Source organism: Crinia signifera, chromosome 19, assembly GCF_055691185.1.
Source record: "Crinia signifera chromosome 19, ASM5569118v1, whole genome shotgun sequence".
In the NCBI taxonomy this organism is placed as follows: domain Eukaryota; kingdom Metazoa; phylum Chordata; class Amphibia; order Anura; family Myobatrachidae; genus Crinia; species Crinia signifera.
The window spans coordinates 115531262-115557403 of record NC_139226.1 but is presented as its reverse complement, the minus strand read 5'-3'; the positions used below and the strand labels follow the sequence as shown (position 1 = coordinate 115557403).

Below are 26142 nucleotides of genomic sequence, written 5' to 3'. Positions count from 1 at the left end.
ATAATTAGACGGTTGCTGACCTTCAAATTACTTTTCCTCTGTTCGCTGCAGAAAAGCAACCCAGGACTTACTTTTCTGCTGCACTGTCTTCTCCGAATTGGGGGCAGGCGCTGACATCATGTGACATCATCTGCCCGCCCCGAACAGGCAGGGGAGCGCCTATGTGCACCGGGGCCGTCCATGAAACAACGGATGTCCACCCTGGATTGCCCCTGCCTGTTAACAGGGCCGTAACTAGGGGGGGGGGGGCTATCAGTTCTGGGCAGCGGGGGTCCGGGGACGTGCAGCAAGGGTCCGGGGATGGGTGTAGTGGCAGCTGGAAACAAGCTACGCTATTTGCTGGGCGGCAGGCAGGAAGCAGATTTTGACGGACGCTGTCAGCGTCTGCCAAGTCTTTTCAAAATCAGCAGCACTTCCCACCACCAGGCAAATAGCGCTATGAGTGAAATCCGGCGCTACACCCGGATCCTCGCTGCCCGTCCCTGAACCCCGCTGGCTGCACATAGGTATTTGGGAGCGGGGGGCCGCTCAGCCTATGGCGCCAGGAGCAAGGCAGTCATTTGGGGGTCGACCAAATGACTGCCTTGCCCCAGGTGCCTGAAACCCTAGTTTCGGCCCTGCTGTTAATCAGACAACATGAGCCCAGATGAATTAGCGCCTATGTGCATACGCAGTCCCCCACCATCGGGGATGGGGCCACATTCAGACATATGCGTGCAGGTCTGAATGTGGCCCCAATATGCCATAAAGCCACCAGCATTTCCCATCAACTAAATCTCAGCACTTTCAGTTTATAGTAAATTTCATCGTTTCATCCACCGCATCGTCATCGTATTTTTTCTTGAGGATCAGTTTCCGCTTCCCGTTATCCTCACTGAACGCCAGGAAGTAATTCTTTTTTACAGATGCTTCAAATTTAAAAGCGTTGTCTCCTTCAGTGAATTGTTTTTGAAAAAAGATGATTTCACTTTTGTTTTCTTTAATGGCTTTCGGACAATTTCCTTTCTGTAAGGTGAGAAGTTATCATACGGTATATATATATATATATATATATATATATATATATATATATATATATATATATATATATTATCATGTCAAAGTATGGAACAACTCTGCATCTGTTTGCAATCTACTCACTATGCCTCGGTTGCTTTATACATTATGGGTCTGATTCTGAGTCACACTCCGACTTTGCCTATTTCATTCATTCTGAGAGGCTTATGGTCCATTATGGACACTTTTAAAAATAATATTGCCTGGTCGACCTGGGTCACTGTGTGGTGTAAAAGAGCCTTTTGAAAAATGACAGGACCAGCAACCCGGCAATCCAATCCAGGTAAAAAGAAGAGTTCTACATGGGTTGGACCTGGGTTGCTGGGCAGTGTGAACGGGTATTAGCATACATGGAGGATTCCCGCACCAGTTTTAGTTACGCTTTTTTTTGGACTATCCCTTCTCCAATCATTTAGAATATCAGGGGTTAGTGCCCTCTGTTTAAAGATTTGTAGGTGCTACCCCTCTACTTAAAGCAAGTTCCACCATAAATAATAAAAGTTATATTTTATAATTAATAAATGAGGACATCCAGTGCACCCGATTAATACTTTCTTTTCTTGTGTAGTGTGAATGGGTAACCCGGGTCGAGCGACCCAGGTCCCATTCACTTCTATGGAGGAGGTAGCAGCGTCACCTTAGTGCTGCCTCCTCCCCTGCCCCTGCCTAATGCGCCGCCACTTCGCCCTACCCCCAGATGACATCAGCAACCTGGCAATAAGCCAGGTCGCTGTGAGCCCCAGTTAGCGCATATGCCGGGTGGCTCCCAGGAGACCTGTGTCCTAATCCCGGGTACAACTGAGCATTTGTGATGTGAAAGCAGCATCACAGTGCTATGTCCTTGTAGGATGCGCATCTCTCTGCATACCAGCCATGCAGAGCTTCATGTGGCAAAGCTGCTCAACCAGGTTTATGATTGGCCAGGCTTGCCTATCAGGATACTGGCTCTTTGGGCATTTGCCAGACGTGCCAGATGGCTAGTCTGGAACTAGTTAAGGTCCCCATACACTATGCGATTCAGGCCCGATTTCAACCGAGTTTGGTGAAATCGCAACAATTCCGTACGCATTGGACCAGAGCTGGAGGTCGCAGAGGCTAACTCATACATGCAGTCATCAGCGGCATATCGTGAGTGCTTTTTAGCACCTGCGGTGTATTGTATTGCTCTGATACTAGGTGCATGCCATTGGTGCAACATACGGTCAAATACTAGGTGTTTGCCACCGGTGGCACACAACTATCTGCAGAGCAGGAAACTTCCGGGCATCAGAGGCTCTCCCCCTATTCTGCATCTCCTACGGGCCACATTCGGCAGACAGTGGCTGGTGGGCTGGACAAACGATACAAAAGAATGGCCAGCCACTGATTGGCTGAGAAAGTTCTCTCAGCCAATCAGCAGCCGTCCATTCTTTTGAATGTTTTTTTTTTATTCTCTCTTATATGCAATAAACCATATGCAATTTATTTAGTGCATGTAAAAATGGCAAATCAAGTGCCAAATCGTCAGTGAGCTCTCCTGGGGTGCTGCCAGGGGAGCTCGATGGGATCTGCATCCGACTTTAGAGGAGATGTGGCCGCATAGATGTGGAAAAATCTGAATACAGATGAAAATCTGAGTATAGCCTCACCTTAAAGAACAGCTCCATATTTTCCGAGCAACACAGGTAGTACTGCTCATCGTGAACCTTGATGGTGAACGCCAAAGAGACTCCATCACATATAATGTTGGTTCTATATTGTTGTAGCCCAAAAGTTTGTCGATCTGGAAGCATAAAGTATATATATATATTTTTCTATTTAGACTATTAAACCAGTGGCGTAGCTACGTTTTGGGCGCCCCCCCCGCCGTTAGGGGGGGGCTCCCCCCCCGTCGCCGCCCCGCCGAGAACCCCTATCCCGCCGCCCCGCCGAGCACCCCTACCCCGCCGCCCATGCAAACCCCCCCTCAATCCCCCACAGCCTTACCTATCGCGCTGGTCCCGGCGGCTCCGTTCTTCTGCTGAGGACCACCAGAAATTGGCCGCCCCCATACAGCAGACAGTTTCAGAGAACTGTGTGTTATATGGGGGCGGCCATTTTGTGGTGGTCCTCAGCAGAAGAACGGAGCCTCCGGGACCAGCGCGATAGGTAAGTCTGCAGGGGATTGAGGCGGGGGGGTTTAACTATAGCAGCACCGCAGCCCCCGGCGCCCCCACATGCACAGCGCCCCCCCGCGGTGGCGGGGGCTGCGGTGCTATAGTAACGCCCCTGTATTAAACTACATATATATTCCCATAATCTGCCCGCACTCACTTCAATAATTTAGTATGGTCTGGTGCAATTCTATAAGATTACATACAGTTCCAAAGGGAAAGATGGCACTCAGACGCAGAAGTAATCCAACAAGTGTATTATATGTTTTCAAGGAGGTATGCACCTGGGGGAGGGGGGTGAAGGAGGGGGGTGAGGGAGGGATTGATATGAATTAGGTGAAGGAGGGAGGAATTGGGGGAGGTGGTGTGGGGGGTTGGGTTCGAGGGGGGAAAAGAGAGGTTGGGTTGCGGGGGGGGGGGGGGAAGAGGGGTGGGAGGGTTTGGGGTAGTGCGCTGCTGTTTTAAGGGTGGTCCTCACCTTTAGAGGAAATGATAAAGCAATATGAATAGTGCACTTTACAGGGAGGGGTTGGTCTCATGTGTATGGTGTGGTTAGAAATAAATGAGGAAATATGCTGATTAAAATGCAATGGTGCTTATTATGTTATAATATCAATGTCAGTTTGGATCCAGTTATTTCACTGGATCTCTGTCTCTAAAGGAGGGTCAGCGCAGTGTTACTCTGGGGGGACCTGTAAGAGTTCTAAGGTGATCTTTTAGGGATCCATTTTTTCCATAAGTTCCTCACCTGGAACCTATGGTCCCCTCCTGGTAATTGCAGCTGACCTTGCCGCAATAGGGAGAGGGGGGGGGTGTATTGTCAGGGGGCTTGATAAATATCTATGTCTGGTCTTGCTTATCTGAATGTGTGTGCTCTCATCCCTCTGGAATTACCTGGATTTCTGCATACTGTAAATTGGTCATGAAATGTGTTCTGATCTTCATCTAAGTCACAACCATAGACAGTCTGCTTAAACTAATACCACAAAAAAAAATTATATGTTCTCATGTTTTTATTGAACACACCATGTAAACATTCACAGTGCAGGGTGGACAAAGTATGTGAACCACTATGCTAATTACTTCTACAAGAGCTAATTGGAGTCAGGAGTCAGACAACCTAGAATCCAATCAATGAGACTAGAATGGAGGTGTTGCTTAAAGCTGCCCTGCCCTATAAAAACCACACACACCAGTTTTGAGTTGCTATTCTCAAGAAGTATTGCCTGATGTCAACCATGCCTCGCACAAAAGAGCTCTCAGAAGACCTATGACCTAAGAGCTTGTTGACCTGCAGAAAGCTGGAAAGGGTTACAAAAGTATCTCTAAAAGCCTTGATGTTCATTAGTCCATGGTAAGACAAATTGTTCAAAACTGTTGCTACTCTCCTTGGGAGTGGCTGTCCTGTAAAAATGACTGCAAGAGCACAGCGCAGAATGGAGTTCATGGCAGGACACCACAGAGGAAGCCACTGCTGTCCACAAAAAAACATTGCTGCATGTTTGAAGTTTGCAAAAGAGCACCTGGATGTTCCACAGCACTACTGGCAAAATATTCTGTGGACAGATGAATCCAAAGTTGAATTGTGTGGAAGGAGCACACAATACTATGGCCTTTATTCAGATCTGATCGCAGTACAAATTTGTTTGGAAAATGGGGAAAACCATAGGTGTGCGCACATTGACTGTTAGGGGTGCACAGGCACCCCTTAATGCTGTGCACACCCTTATGAATACCTCCCACTAGGAATACCATACCAATATGGTGTGGCTGAGAGATGGTTTTATATTGTAGCGAGTGCCAATAGATGATGGTAGACAAGCCTGATTGGCAGTGTTAGACACACCCCTTTGAACGTGCACCCCCTAACAAAATGTGCTGCGCACGCCTATGGGCAAAATCATGTGCACTGCAGGTGGGGCAGATGTAACATGTATAGAGAGTTAGATTTGTGTGAGTTATTTTGTTTCTGTGCAGGGTAAATACTGGCCGCATTATTTTCACACTGCAATTTAGATTTCAGTTTTAACACACCCCACCCAAATTTTACTACCTGGGTCTGATGGATTATTGAACATTGCGGCAGAACCACTAGAACACTCAGGGTGAGCTTCCAAGAATTCTTTAAAATAGTTCTGAATCATTCCCTGGATGCTGGAACTTTCTATTTTCCATGCATCTGCCTCGTAACCACCTATAAAACCAACAGAGTACAACACTTACATACTTTTACATAGCATCTAAGAAGTTATGATTATTTCAGTGCATATTTATTCTGCATGTGAAAAATTCCAAATGCATACAGTACAATTAGTTTTACTGAATTATAATATTAGCATTATCAATCTGTTCAGTTGTTGTTAATATATTTAATTGCATACTAGTTATCCCCAAATGACCATGCTGTGTTTGTTTAAATAGAAACAAATTCAAACTTCATGTTTGCTGTGATTTTGCCAGTAGTATAAACTCACAAATGGATCTAGGACACAGGTTCTTAAACTCGGTCCACAACACCCCACGCAGAGCATGTTTTGCAGGTCTCCTCACAGCAGGGCCGGTGCTAGGGTGCCCTCCTGCAAACCATACATTTTGCGCCCTTTCACATTGCCATTGCAACAAGCTGCAGCCCGATTGTGGGAGTGTATGCAACATGCGATCCTATGGAGGATCTCAGGTGCATGTACATGTATGCATACACCATCTCAGTGCTGTGTCTGCAAAATGTTGCAGGCACTAAAGGTGTCCATACACGCTGTGAGAATCGCATATGTTATGGGCTAGATCGCATTGCACGGCATGCATGCAATGTGTGTGCGATGCGATCCGGAAGCAGCACAAAAAGTGTGTGCAGCACTCGTGACTGAGGGGAAAAGGAGGGGAGAGAAGGAGGAGATGGAAGAAGAGGGGAGGAGATAGAGGGGGCAGAGTGTTGAGGGCTGGCAACGGCACTGGCACAGCACACTGAGAAGAGGGAAGGAAGAGAAGGCGGCGCTGCTGCCTGTTCGTCATTTGATTGACAGCTGACAGGTGCAGGGAATAATGGGTAGGGAGCGGATCATGTCATCCAGGCATTCACAGACAGCGCTACATGCCTCAGCGCAAGTGTCCGTGAGGAAGAGGGGGCAGGTCGCAGGAGGAGGACAATGTGTGCGTGGTGCAGGGAGCTGCTCAGCCTCTCCATACTCCCGCCCGCTGTCAGACAGGCGCTGCAGGCGGCGTGCAGGGGGCAGTGACAGTGAGGGCTGAGGCAGCTTTAGCAGAGCATGGAGGGAGACAGCGCCTTTTCAGCATGGCGCCTCCCTGCTTTGCAGGAGCTGCTGAGTGGGTAGCGCGGGCCCTGCCTCTTTGGGTCAGATGTATTAAGCTTCAAATAGTGATATAATGGAGAGTGATAAACAAACGGCCAATAAGCTCTTTACTGTTATTTTTGAAACCCAGCCTGTGATATGACAGTTAGGAGCTGATTGAAAATAACGTTAGTTCCCTCCTGCCTAGGATGTCTCCCTAGACGAGCTTGAAAAAGATCTTCCATAAGATTGAAACGCGTTGGTGGTGACCTGTAGGAGCAGCAGACCTCATCTAGGGAGTATGGGGGAGAACCAGAGGGATAAAAAAACGGGGCCCCGTTTTTGCACATTTACAATCTGTACCTCTGGAACTTCAGATCCCATAAGATGAGTAACCTAGCTCACTTTTTAATCATTGTACTTATTTTATAATAAAGGATCGATTTTATCTCTCTATCTACATTTATTATACTGGATATAGAATTTAAGAACTTTCTGATACGCCGCATTCAAGTTGATAAGGGTGAGTACCCTGAAAGGAGGAATCCCTGTTTTTATTGATTACTGTGGGAGACACCAAGCCACTATAACTACCGTATTTGCCGGCGTATAAGACGACCCCCCAACATTTCCACTCAAAATGTAGAGTTTGTTATATACTCGCCATATAAGACTAGCCCCTCTTCCGCACACCTCCCTGTCACTAGCAGCTGTCTGGTCCCTTGAGTGGTGGGTTTTGCTGGGGCAGGACAAACCTATCAGAGCAGGTTTGTCCTGCCCCAGCAAAACCCACCACATAAAGTTTTAATTCCACCTCATCTGCAGCTTCCCTGCAGTGATGCCGCTGTCCTCCCCCCAGGCATAAATACCAGCATATACCGGTATTCATTAAAGGGTACCTCTCCTCGCCCCCCCCCCCCCTTCTTATGCATACGGTACCGTACCTTAATAATAAAAGATAGCAGTACGGTATTTGTCTGCAGCGATTTCTTCAGCCTAACGGCCTGTCAGATTGCTCATTTGATGTCGGCGGCAGGCTCGGGTATTTTCGTCGGGGCTGGGGGGGACTCGGGAGCGCTCAGGCACACCAGCCCCGACGAAAACACCCGAGCCTGCCGCCGACATCAAATGAGCAATCTGACAGGCCGTTAGGCTGAAGAAATCGCTGCAGACAAATACCGTACTGCTATCTTTTATTATTAAGGTACGGTACCGTATGCATAAGAAGGGGGGGGGGCGAGGAGAGGTACCCTTTAATGAATATATGCCGCACCCGGCATATAAGGCGACATCACGCCGTGCACCCGGCGTATAAGACGACCCCCCACTAGAAGGCAAATTTTTATGGGCTAAAAAGTCGTCTTATACGCCGGAAAATACGGTATATGATCTATCCATACTGTTGTTGATACGCCGTATCCACATTATCCAGGGCTATTTTTCAGCAGGCTCCAGCAGGAACTGAGGCCCTTATTCTAGTTCACTCTTTCTGACAAAATATTTCTTGGATGGACAAAACCATGTGCACTGCAGGTGAGGCAGGTGTAAAACCCCACCCAAATCTAATTATCTCTGCACAAGTAACACCTGCCTCACCTGCAGTGCACATGGTTTTGTCCATCTAAGAAATATTTTGTCAGAAAGAGTGAACAAGAATAAGGGCCACAGTTCCTACTGAAAAATAGCCCTGACATTCTCTATTGTGAGTATGTTGAAAGGGGGAACCCCCGATCATTTTTATACACCTTGGGGGATATCAAGTTAATTTTTATTTGTTATATCTCCTGACACGTGTACATATCAGAGTTACATGAGGGCGAAGCTCTTCTCTTCCCTTTGTTTTACATATCTCATAAAAGAGGCTCGTCTAGGGAGACATCCTAGGCCGGAGGGAAGTAACGTTATTTTCTTAGCGCACTTATGCGGTCAAGGATATTTTCTCTTGACATGGGTCTAGGTCGGCAGGTCATTAGGTCGACACAAGCATTAGGTCAACATGGGCAAGGTTGACAGTCAAAAGGTCGACATGGTTTTTTTTGAGCCGACATGTGCTGACAGGCGGTCTTTCATGCCCTACCATTCACTAGGGCGTGGTGGGAGAATAAAATAGTGTGCCGAGCGTAGCGAGGCAAAGCGGTGCACTTCAAACTGTGCCCATGTCGACCTAATGCTTGTGTCCACCTAATGTCCTGTTGACCTAGACACATGTCGACCTTGCTGCCTGTCGACCTAGTGGTTTTGACCCAATGCTTGTCGACCTAGTTGTTGTAGACCAAACAACCCACACCCACCTGGGAAATGTGAACTGTGTGGGATTCTGAGGGCCGAGTTTGAGAACCACTGATCTAGTAAAAACATAAGGGGTTTATTTAATAAGACGGGAGTTCTATTGAAGATGGGATGTCGCTACGGGCAACCAATCTAATATCTTCTAGAATGTGCTAAATAAATAAGAAGTAGATTCTAATTGGTTGCCCGTAGCAACATCCCATGTGATTTCATAACATTTGTTGAGGTTAGGGTGACCAACTCATCCCTTTAATCCGGGACACATATTAATTACACAGGTTCTGTGGCTGGCTTTCACCTGGTTTTAAACTGCCACAGAACCTGTGTAATTAATATGTGTCCCGGATTAAAGGGACGAGTTGGTCACCCTAGTTGAGGTGCTGCCTGGAGCCCTGATTTATGGTAGAACATAATTGCCTACCTGACCCTCTCCTTCATGGAGAAAATGCTCTGTCCCTGGACTTCCCTGGTAATGTATGATGCCATCACCTGTGGGGAGCTAGGTAATTGATAAGAAAGGTGTTTCACCAAAGGTGATGGCAATCATACGTTACCAGTGAAGTCCAGGAACAGAGCATTTTCTCCCTGATGGAGAGGGTCAGGTAGGCAACCCTGTGGTAAACATACCTCCCAACTGTCCTGATTTTCACATGACCATCCTGTTTTGTTTGGGATGGTCCCTCCCGGTGTCGGCAGTGTCCCGCGGTGGGGGAGAGACAGTTGGGAGACCCCCCGTGGTTTCAGAGCAGTGCTGAATAGATGTTGTGCACATGCGCACAATGTCTATTCATGGGGGGGTGTAGAGGTACAGGGGGCATGATCAGCATCTCAAATAGAGCTGGCCACAGCCCCACAGCATCAAAAATGTGGCGGGATTGTGATCTCAGACATCCCACAAATTCACACGCCTTTTTGCCCTACACTATACTATATAAAGTTGCCTAAGCACTACAATAGTATGAGAACGTCACACACCTATTTTTTGTCGTCCTTACCTTGTACTGTTCAAATGTCACCTGTGTCTGACATAGTGAAGGATTAAAGTAGGTTTGTTTTTTGAAATACTGTATATTGCACATCAACCCAGGCTATTAGGCCTGATTCTGGTTCACTTGCAAAAGCAAATTCTCTCTTTAATGGAAAAAATCATGTGCACTGCAGGTGGGGCAGATGTAACATGTGCAAAGAGAGTTACATTTGGGAGATATTTTATTTCTGTGCTGGGTAAATACTGGCTGCTTTATTTTTACACTGCAATATAGATATCAGTTTGAAGTACAAACCCTACCAAAATGTAACTCTCTGCACATGTTACATCTGCCCCACCTGCAGTGCACATGGTTGTGTCCATTACAGAGAGAATTTTCTTTTGGGAGTGAACCAGAATCAAGTTCATTGTGCAGTGTGCAAACACCCAGATGAAGTAACCCGGGCCCAGCAACCCATCATTTCAACCTGGGTAACAAGTAGGATTGAACTTTGGTTAACCCAGCTCACAGTGCAGTGTGATTGGGTATGTATTAGTCAAATAAATGCAACTCAGGACCCATTTACAGCATAGCAAGATTCTGCACTTCTTGTGTCGGTTCGGGGCCTAATTGGCAGGGTAGCCGAGAGGGGGCGGGGTACTAATTACCCGGGCCCAGGCTTGCTGGAGGGGCCCCGCAGGGGCCCTGGTCTGACCCCTACCTTCCCCCTCCGTCCCTCCGAGGTAGCAACAGCAGCAGACACTTCTACAGCGTGTTCTGTGCTGACTGCAGGCTTAGCATGAGTGTCTCACTGACAGCGTGAAAGGTCATGCTGAGCCTGCTGTCAGCACAGCACATGCTGTAGGTGTGTTCTGCTGCTGAGATTACAGTTTTTAGAGTTTTCTTTCACCCTCCTCTAAACATTTTGGGGGGAGTGGCCTAAGGGCGGGAGGTGCCCACACCTCCCACACTTAAGCCACACCCCTAAAATTTTACCGGGGCCTGGCATTCCTCTCGGCTGCCCTGCTAATTGGTGGTGATGTCACCAACCTGGCAAGAAGCTGGCTCGAACCGTCGGTCTGAAAAGGGTCTCAGCTGGGCTGTACTTGTGTACAAAATCCCAGATGTGACCCGGCAATGCAGTGGGAAAGCAGAAAATTAGCATACAGTTGACAATGTGATCTGTTTAAAGTGACAGGGTTTAAGCAGATTGACAAGTGAAATGATAACTTTGGTTTAAATCCAAGTTAAAAGAGAAAACTTAATTTTGTGGTGGCAAAAGTGAGGAAATGTAGAATCGCAGTGTAACATTTATCATAATTATAAACTGTATTGTCACATTGGAGAGACCGTTCAGGGGAGTTACCTGGGAGTGGTAACCAAGTCATGGCCATTTAGGGGAAGTGTATTATCTGACAGTTACAATCATCTACACAGAGAAGCAAGGCGCCATTAAGCCCTGCCCCATTAATTCGTGTAAATGCCGTGATTTGAGGCTCTTCAGGGAGTGGGTGGTACTAAATGATGAAATGTGCATCATTTTAGCCCCGCCCCCTCCCCAAAGAGCCACGATTGCCGGTATTTGACTGGCAGAGGAAGGGAGTGCTGATGCTGAATCTCAGGACCCTCCCAGCCATTCCGGGAGGGTAGGTAAGTATGGGTACAGTACATTCCATAAAATGAGAGGTAGAAGCAGAAACATCTGCCCCACAGATGTATCTTTGGGTATGAAAAACCCCCCAAAAAATAAAGGTTGTTTTTAAACAATTTAAGCTCATACTTACTGCTAAAATAAAGTACTTCATCCTCTACACCACATATGTCAAAGTCTATTTCTGTAATTAAAAAACAAGAAAATTTTATGCAAAATGAATAAACATGCTATGTAGAATATAAAGACACGTGAGCATCTTAGTTCATGGGAGAACATGATAATACAATTAAGATGATCATCTCGCAAAAAAAAAAAAAGAACGTCCTTTTAAACACCATACATTGGGCGAGATTCAGCATGCTGAAAATGCGGTAAAAACCCAGTTTTCGGGGTTTTTACCGCATTTTCATATGCAGCAAAGCCCCATTGCTGGGCCTTCGCTGCGGGGAGTTCCTATTTGGCGTAACCCCATGGAAGCCTATGGGCTTCCCTTCGTGTCCCCCGCCTCTCTGCGCGCCCCCCCCGCCGATCTGCGCCGCACCCCCCTCACTTGTGTCCAGGCAGCCTCCTGCTGTGCTGCCCTGACCAGTGATTTCCTCCTGCCTGCACCACTTCTGAGTGCAGGGAGGAGGAACCGGAGCCCTTACAGCTGTGTAAGGGTTCCGGCAGGGAGGGGGGACCTGGTGCACATCGCCGGGCATCGCTTTTGCGTTAATAATCGCATATGTTTCTGCATATGCGATTATTAACTATGCGAATGCCGGCGATGTGCACCGGGGGTTATTGGTGAATCTCACCCAGTGTATTATACCATTACCAGTCATGTGTGGGGCAGATTGGGAACTAAAAGTGGCCCTGGAAAAGGTTCTTAAAGTGGCCTCGGTACTTATGTAGTATCTGGGCTGCCGATTTTTTGATTGTATGCCTTAAGTTAAGGCATACAATCAGATGCGATGCGATGCGATGCGATATCGCATCGCATCGCATACGATGCGATGCCCCGATTTTTCCATAGGATTCAATGTTAAAATGGACTGAGTCCATTTTAACATGAAATTCAATGGGAAAAAGGGGTCCTTTTCATACCCCTACTATCCAAGTGGGCATGGAGTTGGATATAAACCTGTGGCGAGCGTAGCGAGCCACCGAGCCCGAAGCGTGGCGAGCGAAGCGAGCCCCGCGAGGGGACGGTATTCTGTGTCCCCTCGCGGGGCTCGCTACGCTCGCCACGCTTCGGGCTCAATGGCTCGCTACGCTCGCCACAGGTTTATATCCAACTCCATGCCCACTTGGATAGTAGGGGTATGAAAAGGACCCCTTTTTCCCATTAAATTCCATGTTAAAATGGACTCAGTCCATTTTAACATTGAATCCTATGGAAAAATCGGGTCCATCGCATGGCATCGCATCGCATCGCATGCGATTTGGTCGGGTGCGATGCGATGCGATGGACCCGATTTCAAAATCGGCAGCCCAGTTACTACATAAGTACCGTGGCCTCAAATGGGCGGCACCAAATCAAATGTAGGTCCTGATATGCCTGGATTATGGGGTTGCTCCAAGGTAGGTAGCTCTTAGTTTAGATATATTTAAGTAACAAAACAATTATCATGTGGCTCTTTGCTGGTTAATCGCAGACCCAATTTAGGGTAACGGTGGTGTGGGGTGCGGTGCCCCTGGATTGGTTGGGCTGGGTGGCTCTAATGTGGCACACCTTTACATTCTATTAACACTTAGCACTTACTATTATTATTATTATTTTTCCCACTAACTCTATGGGGTCGAATAGTGTTATTAGGTCCAAAGGGTGTGAGGTGCCACTTAGGTGCTATTGTCATGCGTTTAACTGCCGGTACTGGAACCCGATTCAGCCCGATCTCACCGTTCTTCGCCGGCATCCCGGCACGGCTTCCGAGTTCTTCTTGCTGCTGGGTACTTGGATGTGGTGAGGCAGGTGGGCTGTGAATCTGCTCCAACGCGTTTCATGCCGCAAGGGCACAAGGATCCTTGAAAAAGTCCCCTTGCGGCATGAAACGCGTTGGAGCAGATTCACAGCCCACCTGCCTCACCACATCCAAGTACCCAGCAGCAAGAAAAACTCGGAAGCCGTGCCGGGATGCCGGCGAAGAACGGGACCCGACAGCTGCTCCCCCGCTGCCATATGGGAGAAGGTAATCAAAGCCGCGGCTAACACCGCAGCCGCCGTGCTGCACCACCGGCTCTAGATAGGGTTAGACAGGGACACGGGCAACTCCACCTTTTCACTAAAAGAGTGTAAACATTGGAATATCCAACCTTTTAACCTACAAATTTTTTTACAGGTGTCCACTCGTACATTTTATTCCTAATTATTAAACACAGAGAGCGCTCCGATACTTATATTCCATATGGTGGTTAGCTACGCTTGCCACCTATTCTATTCTCCCTCTATGGGGGTCGTGGAAGGAAAATAGCAGGTGGCCGTCGGGAACCCAGCTGTCGGTGTTTTGAGAGTCGGGATCCCGACGTCGGGTGAATGCCTGTCGGAAAAATCCCGACTGTCGGGACCCCGTCCGGCACCCCCTCACCCGCCACCAGGATTAAGTACAACAAAGATGCCTTCCTTGAAGACATCTGTACTTTTGTGATAAGCAAACTCTGTGGCGCCCCCTCAGATTCCAGCGCCCTAGGCAGCAGCTTAATAAATGCTTGCCTAAAGGTAGAGCCGGCGCTGGCCACACTGTACTATGGCTTTCATGTTCTGGTTTCACTGTTTGTTATAATCCTTCCTGTGCCAAAGAGGTGCACTGCCTTTCCAATTAAACTATGGGTATATAAACCCCCAAGTGTCCAGCAGCTTTATACCTTTGAAAAAGCTGTCCCTGTGTGACAGCGAAACGCGTCAGGAGCTGCTCTATTCTCCTGCCCCCAACTGCCACTTCACGCATTTGCACCTTATCTGTTGGGATCCAACCAGCCGCCCCTACCAGTGGACCGGACTACCTCTTTACAGTGCTACATTTGGTCCTCCTTTACGTTCCAGCACCAAGGGAAGACACAGCATACATGCTATCCACAAAAGGATTAAAGATCTCCCAAAGCTACGTATCATAAGGACTGCACTGGTAACTATACCTTATCTCAATTATATTCTGGATAAGGGAAGTACAATTCTCCCCGCTTATACCAATTGGTCCCCTGCTCTTTCATCTGGCGGCATAAATAGGAGCGGATCCCCATTTTTTGGGTTTCTCCCGTCCTGGAAAACCCATTGACATTAGTGGCTCACGGGCAGTGAACTTTGTTTTCAAATTTGTTTTTAACATTTCAATTTTTAATGTGTTATATGATGTATGTGTACCAATAAATGTTTACTTTTTTATTGTAATCCTCATTGGTCCAAGCGCTACCTTTTTCTTTGTCTGTTATAAAATATTACACTTATTATGCGTTCCTTAGATTGTCCTTGTATTCTATTGCCAGAACAATGCATCTACTGCAGTGGTGTCAAACTCATGGCCCTCCAGCTGTTGTGGAACTACACTTCCCAGAATGCCCTGCCATAGATTTTATATAATGCATTGCTAAAACTGTGGCAGGGCATGCTGGGAGGTGTAGTTCCACAACAGTTGGAGGGCCATGATTTTGACACCACTGATCTACTGTAATAAGTTGCCAGCAAACAAAACCTGATAATAACCATGATCTACAGCATCGGTTCTCAAACTGTGGGCCCTGACCCCAAAGTGGGTCGCGACCATCTCAGCATGGGGTCGCGACTCCATTTTGTTGACCATCAGGCTGATGAATTTCTCAATCAGTGATCCAATCAGTCTGAAAAATCACATTGAATTGGCTGTTACTTTAGACTTCTCGCATCATTTTTTTTGCCACCACAATGCTGCCATGCATGTGCCATCTGCTGACCAGAGGTGTTTGGTAACCTTCTGGTAACTTGCTGGGGTCCTGTAATAATTATTATTGTCTGATGGGGTATCAGAGCAAAATAGTTTGAGGAACCCTGATCTACAGTAACAGATCCCATCTCAATGTGTAGTGTAAGGTACTGTACTGTACTGTACTGCTTTCAGCCCATGCTCCTCTCTTGGAGTAAGGAGCAGCCACCCTGAATGTGAAAGAATAGCTGTCACAGCAATATTGCATAGCAGATCGGTATGTGTCATAAGCAGGGCCGCCGACAGGGGGGGTCTGGGGGTACTTAAGTCCCAGGCCCCACAGAGGGTAGGGCCCGGGCAACTTTCCCCAGCAGCACACGGTCACAGTCACTCATCCCCACCCGCCCCTTTACTGTCCGGCTGCTTGTGCCCGCCTGCCGCCCGGCTCTGAGTTCACTACGAGCCCGGCGGCGGCACATTGTGACTGCGCACTCACTGTGCAGTCACATCCTTCTCCAGTGACAAGCCGGGACTCGGCAAAGGAAGCCCCAACCGGCGCGGCGTGATGTAATGACAACCGAAGAGTAGCGCAGCGTCAGGAGACTTGCTGCATGCTGCATCCTATGGAGAGGAGAGAGGAGCTGCCAGCCACCCTAGTGGCAGCCCTGGTCATAAGGTCCACATATTTTGTCCTGAATGCCGACTTAAGTCAACATGGACACCATATCAGTGTACCACGTCCCCGTGCTGTGCTCGCCATACTTCTGGCACTGTACCTCACTGCGCTTCGCACACTATTATAATCTCCACTCTAACTAAAGTGAGGTGCTCGGTTCAGTTAAAATAAGGTTCCAGCTGCAGTTTATAAAGGGCTGTTTAACCCTTTGTATTACGTAAAAACAGGAAAAAGAGAAAAAAAAACTGCGCTAGACAGAATTAAACATTAATTATATTAATTTATTCAAATAGTATTCACTGGCCAGTGAGAGCATATAAATTATTTTTTTCAATAGTAAAAATATAATTAGACAGTGCAGCTTGCACTAGACACAGACAGACAACATTTAACATAAAGTCCTATATAGTATTTTTGGTATAGGTGGACTGATAACACCGTAGGGTCTGTCACGTTAGTAGTCCTCCTTCTTAATAGCTTTTAGTATTATTATTAGGATTAGAAAGTCATTGTTAGTACAGTCCTTTTCGGTCTAACTTCATAGATGTTGGTTCTGAGGAAGCCGCCGAAAATAACCGCAGGCGGAGAAACGCGTTAACCACAATACTACAAGTACTGCACCATCCGGTCTTCTAAAATAGTGGATCAGCACCAGCAGCTGGGAGAGGACGCGTCACCTTACAAGTGCAGGTACAGTATCATTTACAAAAAGTCGGGCCAGACACTAAGTAACATCTATGAAGTTAGATCCAAAAGGACTGTACTAACAATGACTTTCTAATCCTAATAAATAATACTAAAAGCTATTAACAAGAAGGACTACTAACGTGACAGACCCTACGGTGTTATCAATCCACCTATACCAAAAATACAATAAAGGAGTGAACACTGCGCTAGAAATGTGTAAGGAAGCAGCTCATTAAAAATGGAAACAATGTATTAGGGTATGAGCGCTAATTAAAGAAATAGATAAAAGAGAGGAAAGATTGCGAAAAGCACCTGTGGAAATAAAGGGGTTAATATAATGTATACAGCCCTTTACAGGCTAATGTAGCGAAGTCCGTAGGGCTGCACTTTCCCTACCTCTAACACAGACTGCCGGGGTGAACCGAAGGAGAAGATTGTCCAGAGCCGCTTGCAGAAATAAGCCGCTTGTCTTCTGCGCTGTCCGGGACTGTATGGTGACGTCACCCGGCATACAGCGATCGTTTCTCCGGCTTCTGTGCTTGATGGATTGGGGTAGTGGAGCGTGCAGGAGAGCGTGCCCACGGAGAACAGCCTCATTCAACGCGTTTCATGCTATGCAGCACTTTTTCAAGAATATCCATAGGCTGTGCACAGCCTATGGATATTCTTGAAAAAGTGCTGCATAGCATGAAACGCGTTGAATGAGGCTGTTCTCCGTGGGCACGCTCTCCTGCACGCTCCACTACCCCAATCCATCAAGCACAGAAGCCGGAGAAACGATCGCTGTATGCCGGGTGACGTCACCATACAGTCCCGGACAGCGCAGAAGACAAGCGGCTTATTTCTGCAAGCGGCTCTGGACAATCTTCTCCTTCGGTTCACCCCGGCAGTCTGTGTTAGAGGTAGGGAAAGTGCAGCCCTACGGACTTCGCTACATTAGCCTGTAAAGGGCTGTATACATTATATTAACCCCTTTATTTCCACAGGTGCTTTTCGCAATCTTTCCTCTCTTTTATCTATTTCTTTAATTAGCGCTCATACCCTAATACATTTATACCAAAAATACTATATAGGACTTTATGTTAAATGTTGTCTGTGTCTAGTGTAAATTGCACCGTCTAATTATTGTTTTACTATTGATTTTTTTTTTATATGCTCTCACTGGCCAGTGAATACTATTTAAATAAATTAATAAAATTAATGTCATAGGGCCAGATACTCTAAGCTTCAAAAGTGATACAATGGAGAGTGATAAAAAGCCAGCCAATCAGCTCCTGTCTGACATTTTTCAAACTCAGTCTGTGACATGGCAGGTAGGAGCTGATTGGCTGGCTGTTTATCACTCTCCATTTTATCACTTTTGAAGCTTAGAGAATCTGGCCCTGATTCTGTCTAGCGCAGTTTTTTCTCAATTTTTTCCAATTATATTCTCCCTCCACTCCCTAGTTAAAAACTCATGTCGACCTTCTCATTGTCCACCTAATGCTTGTGTCAACCTTCCAACCCTGTCGACCTATTTCATGTGTCCAAACAAGAAACAGAGAAGAATGTCTTCTATGTGGTGCACCTCAAAAGTAGAACTATAAGCATAAAATTTAACCTTTATTGGATTTTATTAAAGGTAGTGTTGACAGGCAGTTGACAATGCGGCGTGTATAATGCTAATGCTTCACTTTAATGCCTGTCAGGAAGTTGATATATGTACATTTGGCTAGTATAGCCTGCTGCCTGAGGCTCTAAATTGAGCCATATAGCTGTATGGTGCCCTTAATCCAATATAGTGAGTTCCCCACAGGGTGAGCGGCTATGCAGATCTGCCACTATCTGCGTCGCTGACTCTGCCTGGGGAAGGGATGGCTGGAATAGCTTGGCTGGTAAATGAGTGGATAATCAAGGATTAAATACACCTGTTTGTATGGCAATGTATATTTGCCAGCGCATCCACAGTCAGATTTCACTGAGGGCTTGATGCCTATACAGCAGGTGGCAACTCGTGAGAACTACCACTTCTCCTCTAGTGTCTAGTGTGAGGCTAGGCGGACTGCGGCATGTATAATTCAGTGCCGTCTATCCCTCCGTCTGCCTGGGAGTACCACACGCTATTGAGACTAGCGGCTAGGCTCTACAGAGTCAATCGGGCGGCGGCGAGTCTTATACCACGCCATCCGTCTTATCGTCTGCTCTGAAATTACACACGCAGTCAGTGACAGCCAAGCCGGGCAGAGTTAGGCGGGCGGCGGCGTGTCTGATACAACGCCGTCCATCCCCCGTCTGCTAAGGAGTGTTACCCGCTACAGTGTAGACGTCACACACCGTGCGGCTTCAGAGCGTGAGAGCAAGCCCAGTGGAGACTGGCGTTCGCTCAGTTCAACTTTAGCACTAGTAGATAATCAACATACAATAATCATTGGGGAAGGGAAGAGGGAGTCACACACTGACATTCGGTCAGTGTACACTTCGCAAACAGAGCTTCATCAGGACACAACTAAGCCGCTACCTATTATTCCTGCCTCCTAACAGCAGTGTGACACTAGAGGAGAAGTGGCAGTTCTCACGAGTTGCCACCTGCTGTATAGGCATCAAGCCCTCAGTGAAATCTGACTGTGGATGCGCTGGCAAATATACATTGCCATACAAACAGGTGTATTTAACCCTTGATTAACCACTCATTTACCAGCCACACTATTCCAGCCATCCCTTCCCCAGGCAGAGTCAGCGACGCAGATAGTGGCAGATCTGCATAGCCGCTCACCCTGTGGGGAACTCACTATATTGGATTAAGGGCACCACACAGCTATATGGCTCAATTTAGAGCCTCAGGCAGCAGGCTATACTAGCCAAATGTACATATGTCAACTTCCTGACAGGCATTAAAGTAAAGCATTAGCATTATACACGCCGCATTGTCAACTGCCTGTCAACACTTCCTTTACTAGGAATCACAAAAAAACGTGATAGGGGATCCCAAGGGAATTGGGCCACACATGAGGATACATTTTTTATCCTCTTTTAAATACACCGTCTGTGTTATATGTTTTACTGTTTGTCAATATTTCGCCTCTTTGTCTTTTAGTAAAATCCAATAAAGGTTAAATTTTATGTTTGTAGTTCTATTTTTGAGGTGCACCACATAGGGCAGTATTCAATGACAAAGTTCTCCGTGCATGGAGAACGTTTTATTTCGCTCTCCAAACACTCCATGTTTTAGCGGAGATTCTCCCTGTTCCGGAGCCTCCTGCTCTTACTATTCAATGTATTTAAGACTCGCCGCCACTCGCAGCGAGTCTTAACCCCTGCAGCGGACGAGTGTCCGCTGCAGGGAGCTTTCAGGGAGCCGGGGGACGGAAGCAGCCAGAGAGATTAAAGTCTCCCTGGCTGCTCCAGAGGAATGTGGAGGGGAGGTGGGCTCCCCTGGACCCAGGCAGCACAGGCTGCCCCCCCCCCCCCTATAGCCAGCGGGGGACCCAGTATTCACTGCACCCGATCGTGCATATTAACGATCGGGTGCAGTGAATATATGAATATCTAATGAGCGGCTCCAGCGCTCCGGCCCCCTGCTGGCTGCACTGTGTAAAAAAAAAAAATGAAATTTTTTTTTTTAAATTAAATATATATTCATGTGCTATAAGCACATGAATAAAAATAACATGCCCCTTCACAGGAAAAAAACCCTGATTTTTTTATACCAAAATTAAAAAAAAAACCCTTTTAGTTTAAAAGTTCACATTCCAGATCTCCATCAAAAGATGGAGAATTTCTACACGGAGAGAGACGGAGAAAATCACTTAGAAAGACGGAGAACATTTCACATTGAATAGGGTTGCTCGCTTTTGGAGAGCAAAATGCTCCGTCCAAGGCGAACAAAGCACAAATTCTCCATAAAACACAGAGAATTTTTCTCATTGAATACTGCCCATAGAAGACATTCTTCTCTGTTTCTTGTTTGAATTCTCCGCCGTGTCCAGGGGTAGCACACCCTCCTGACATTATTATTGGAATATATCTACCTTACTGTACTGAGGGTCCTATTAACAACATTATTATTATATCTATCCTGTGCGACTGACCTCTTCCTGTCCCCTTCCCTCGTTTAGTATTTCATGTGTCCATCTAAGTCGTGTAATCCTTTAGTGGTTGACCCAATGTATGTCTACCTAGTAACCATATCCCTAGCAGACAGTACACTTACCTAATGCACCCATCTCTGCAGCTGGTTATTTTCGAGTAATCCTGTTACTGTCAGTGGGTGAATATAAAGGTTTCTGAGAATGACAAGTTGGCCACATTCAGGAACTACCATCCGATTACTCAAGTCATTTACCACAGTATTTCATCATGTTCAACATGGTCATGTGCCAACATTGCATCATGTCATAGCAGGGCCGTCTTTTCGTATGGGCCCGATAGCTCAGCATCCCCTTTTTCCAGGGATACCAGAATTTTGAAAATCGGCCCTGGGGAACTGGAGATATCCAACTTCAAAGCAGCAGTCCGCATCCGACCTGTTAATTGCACTTCCCAGTCATATTTATCAGGTTGTCTCTGACTTAGGGGGGTATTCAATCTTTGTGAACCTCCCGCAGCCATCTCCCGACGGGGGAGATGGCTGTGGGGCCCTATTCAATGCTGTCTTCCCGACAGTACTGAACAGGGTTTCTCCGCAGAACGAGCCCGACATCACAAGCTGTCGGGCTAGTTCTGCCGAGAAAAGCCAGAAATAGGCGAGCTCCCGGCCGGAGCTCGTCTATTTCCATCATCAACTCGTGGCCACGCCCCCTTCTCGCCGCTCGGCGGCCGGGACATTGAACCCCGACTGCCGAGCTCCAGGCGAGCTGACCGAGAACGGGACAGGGTCACGGCTGTCGTGCTAGCTCGACAGCCGTGCCCCTCAGAGGCGGAACTACCATTGGTGCAACAGGTGCATTGCATCAGGGCCTCTGAGGACAAAGGGGCCCATTGCTGCCCAGACAAGCAGCTTATACCCCTGTCACCCACTGGTGCGGGGCCTAAATTATACTTTTGCACCTGGGCCCAGCACTCACAAGTTCCGCCACTGGTGCCCCTGACATTGAATACCCCCCTTAGAGTTTCTCTGAGAGTATATTCCAAAAGCTGTGACTCTCCCCTTTCTGGTGACACTAGCCGCTTGTCTCTATCATGCCGAGAACCAGAGGTATCAGCCTTCGAGCAGCCGGTCCCTGCTCCAGCTACAAACGTCTGGTGTACAGTATTATATTTTTGTCAATGGATTGCTCTGGCTCCTGATCTCTGATCCCCAAGTCCCAGCACCTCCTGAAAGTTGGGACTCTAGGTTTTTATACTATTGAAGGCTAAGAAATCTATATCCAGATAATGGCGATATCTGCAGTCAAACAAGCTGCCCTTCCACCGGAAAATGACAGGGTCATTAGGTCAACAGGGTCATTAGGTCGACTTTTATAAGCACGACAGGGTCATTAGGTCGACATGGGGAAAGTCGACAGGCAAAAGGTCAACATGGGGTCATTTGACTGTTTTATGAGTCGACATGTGCCGACAGGCAGTATTTCATGCCCTACCATCCACTAGGGCGTGGTGGGAGAATAAAACAGTGTGCCGAGTGCAGCGAGCCATGTGAGGGGACGTGGTGCTATGTTGACTGTGTTGACACTTGAAGAAAAAAAAACATGTCGACTTTTTTAACTGTCGACCTAATGACCCTGTCGACCTAATGACCCTGTTGACCTAACCCATGTCGACCTTCAGTCAGGTCGACCTAAATGCAAGTCGACCTAATGGTGTAGACCTAATGCTTGTAGACCTAAATGCAGTCTGACGAATGATCCCATTCCGTACATGGCAACAGGAAATGGCAAACAAGGATTGTGGCAACATTGGTAATTTATTTACTGCATGGTTGCCCACCCTCCCGGAATGGTCCCACACATAGCGTGTCGATGTAGCCCCACCCCCTGCTGTGCAATGCCTGGAATACCGGGGGCTACAAGGACGCATTCACGCTGGGCATGCCCCAAACACATCATACCTTGCTAGAACCACCCCCGCCCCGCCCCTTTCCTACCCTGTCAGCTGCCCAAGTCCCCTGCCTCAAAAGAACTGACTCCCGGAGAGGGCGACCCTGATTTACTGTAATAAGCAGTTTTGCTTCCTGTACAAGTTATTGTAAAGGAAAATATCTTCCTGTTCCATGAAGTAATATTACTGTGTGTGTATATATATAGGTAGGTAGGCTATACTTGTCACATGTGCTGTAAATCAAATCTTGAACACTGCTTTTGCGTGTAGTGTAGTTCCCCTTCAAATCCAGAATAGGAAAATGCAAAACAAAGCTGGGTAACACACTGGCCGATATATCATCTATTTGACTGACTGGCTGATATATTGATGCACCATCGGCCAGTGTGTACAAGCGATATATCTGTGAACGGCATTGTTTTTAGATATATTGCGTTGGCTGTGCAACACAGCCGATGCCCGATATATCTAAAGATATATCGGCACATCGTGCTGTGTGTGTACAGGTGATCTTCCAACCACCCGTACTTCCACGTCAGGAGTCACTGGTGATTGACAGCTCAGGCCATAGGTGATGTCAGTCCCGACAGAGTGTATGGAGAACATGCAGCTCGATCCGTCTGTAAATATAGCTGCGGATCGATTGATCTACAGGTATATCGACCAGTGTGTGCCTAACTTAATGCTGGGCACACACGTTCAGATTTGTCTGTCCAATCTATCTGGTAGGAACAAAAATCTGGCAATGTATGGGAGCATGTAAGACTCAACCTTTCGCTCGAAATGCTGGAAAGCAAACAATAGTAATTCAGACAAAATTGGTTAAAGTCGTTTCATTTATCAAATTAAACCAAACAATAATTTTTATCCATTTTCCAGTGTTTGGGAGCAATAGATCGATTGACATTTTCTCCCATGTATAGTATTTCCAGATTTCTGTTCCCACCAGACAGATTGGACAGATAAATCTTTCTGTGTGTACCATACTTGTCTACCTTGAAGTCTCCTCTACGGGAGAAGAGTCCCCGGAAACCCGGGCTCCAGGTTGAAGCTGAGAATGGTCGAAATCTTTTGAATCTTAAGGCTTTTTGCAGGTAAAAAGGGGGGGGGGGGTGTCCTCCTGTACTCCAGAGATGAAAGGTTTGCTCAATGAAAAAATATGTTAGTAATGACGCTTCTCCCTGCCTCCATAGTGACTCGGCGCCTTCCTTAGATAGTGAGCTCACTAACTGAGGAAGCTGCAGAGTCCCTACTGTGGCGGGGAAATGCGTCATTGCTAATATATTATTTCATGCGCAGCATCAGGGCTGTATCACAGGCCGATGTGGACCTCCAGGGCTTCCGTAGCACCCTGTTGGAAGCAGCATTGCACGTATCACATGACTGCTGCGCTATTGCTCAGGGCGGTTAGAGAGCTGAGCAGCTAGATGTCGCTGAGTGCGGCGCTGAGCAGTTGGGCATATGGCTGAGTTAGGCAGCCGGGGAGCTGAGCAGCCGAATTGATGCATGCGGCGCTGAGTGGGAGAGTTGTGTCGCTGGGCTGAGCGGGGTCCTTGCGGGGCCCCTCCTATCATTGGGGCCTGGGATAGCTTCCCCTGTCAACGGGCCTGCCTACTGCACACGCAGTATGTTCACATGCGGATCACCCACACCTGACCCTCACCCACCTGCAGTACCCCCACAATCACCCCTCACCCACCCGCAACACCGCCACACCCATCCCACCCACAGGACCCCGCACCCACCCCTCCCCCAGCCACAGCATCCCTGCAATTGCTACTCCACCACCTGCAGCACACCCGCTCCCACCGACACCCACAGCACCACCAGAGACCATCCTCCACCTGCAACAACCCGGCACCTGCCACTCCCCCACCCGCAGTACTAATGCACCCACCCACGGCACCCTGCACCTGGACCTCCTTAACCTGCAGTACCCCTGCACCCAGCTGCTCCAACACTGCAACCACCCATCACCCACCCGCAGTACCCAAGCACCCATATCCCCCCCCCACACCACCATCGGTCACGCACCCACAGCACCCACACAACTGCCCCTCATTCAACTGGTGCACCCCACCAACCCACACCACCCACACGGGGCACCTCCGAACCTTCAACTCCACCACCACCCACAGCACCCCCAATCAACCTCCCCCACCTACGGCACCCTTGCACTCGACCCTCACCTACCCACACCACACCCACACACCACACCACAGCACCCGCCATTCCACCACCCACAGCACACCTACATCCACCTGTGAAAACTCCACACCCGCCCCTCCCGCACAAACCATATTTCACACAATAAAGCTGTTCACAGGTTAAGGGGACGGAGCTCCTTACGGCAATGTGAAGAGCGCCCGTAGGGCGCTATGAATCACCTAGTGTATATAATATATATATTTCTACCCAATAGTGGCTTGACGCCCAAAATAAAGTCCACACTGCACTCTTGCAAGATCCCAATCCAGTGAAGTAAACAGGAGATGTATTTCTAATAATTGTTTATTTATCTTCATAGGATTGTCAAGGTATAAAACACTTGTAGAATCCCAATGCGTTTCGTCTCATAGACACTTCATCAGGGGATAATAATGGTCTACAAGTATATAAAACATTGTTTCAATACATAATACATAGAAGACCTTCTCTTATTTTCATATAGGAGATATTTAAAATAGGGGAACTCTCAGAGAGGACAAGAAAAAGAGATAGAACAAGACGGTGAAGACGAGATGGTGAAATAGTGATGATTAACAAAAAGAGTGGGATGAAAGAAATATAGAATGGTGAATTTATTTTTATTTTTAATCCTTTTGTGGTAATTTTATTTTATTTATCTGTGAAATAAAGTATTAAATTATCCTTAAAAGATTGGTGTCATTTTACCTTGTGATCTTGAATTCCTGAGATCGGTAGAACGATTCCTTCTTTATAGAAATGTTTTCCAAAGAGATTTAATTATAAAGTCCCTTGAACCTTTAGGAATTTAGAATGTGAATTAGTGAAATATTTTAATGAGAACATTATTGAATGTCCTGTGCTGGTAATGTACACAGCTAAATGGGTGCTGATACTCCTCTGTCAGTGAGCTGACAACACGGCAATCACTGCAGTAATAAAGTCCAGTCTTGAGTAGCCCTCCTCACACCCGGTAAATGTCCGGTGCACACCACAACCCGCACTTTGCAGGTAAAAATAAAGACAGCGTAGAGGTGGCACTCGATCAGCGAAAACAACACTCACAGACCCCCTAGGTCAGGTCAACGTTTCGAAGCTTTATTCCGTGCTTCTTCCTCAGGACCAACAATAGAGAACACCACAGTGCAAATGACATTAAATACATACATACCAGTACGCCCTCCGTCGCCCGGCATCCAGCACGCCCGCCTTGGAGTGACGTCACCAAGCCCGGCCAGGTCAATCACGTCCGCGCCGGCAGGCGTCATGACGTTGCCCTTACTCCGGATCATACGCACTTCACCTCCAGGCAT

The 26142-nt window shown here is 47.3% G+C and overlaps 1 protein-coding gene across 1 annotated transcript; it reads right to left on the bottom strand.

Annotated features, from left to right (window-relative positions):
• Positions 1-759: 759 nt before the first annotated feature.
• LOC146041612 (interleukin-18-like) lies at positions 760-26142 on the bottom strand. The gene is made up of 5 exons (XM_083161552.1): positions 26001-26142; positions 11520-11570; positions 5242-5382; positions 2685-2818; positions 760-1005 (listed from the first exon to the last, which is right to left on the bottom strand). Exons 1-5 carry the CDS (start codon positions 26140-26142, stop codon positions 787-789), a joined length of 687 nt encoding a protein of 228 aa, XP_083017678.1. The 3' UTR covers positions 760-786.

Coding starts and splice junctions, on each gene's coding strand:
- LOC146041612 (XM_083161552.1), bottom strand. CDS start 26,142: ATGCCTGGAGGTGAAGTGCGTATGATCCGGAGTAAGGGCAACGTCATG. Junction 5,383..11,519: donor TGAAGTACTTTATTTTAGCA/GTAAGTATGAGC, acceptor TTGGTTTTATAG/GTGGTTACGAGGCAGATGCA. Junction 2,819..5,241: donor CAATAATCCATCAGACCCAG/GTAGTAAAATTT, acceptor TTATGCTTCCAG/ATCGACAAACTTTTGGGCTA.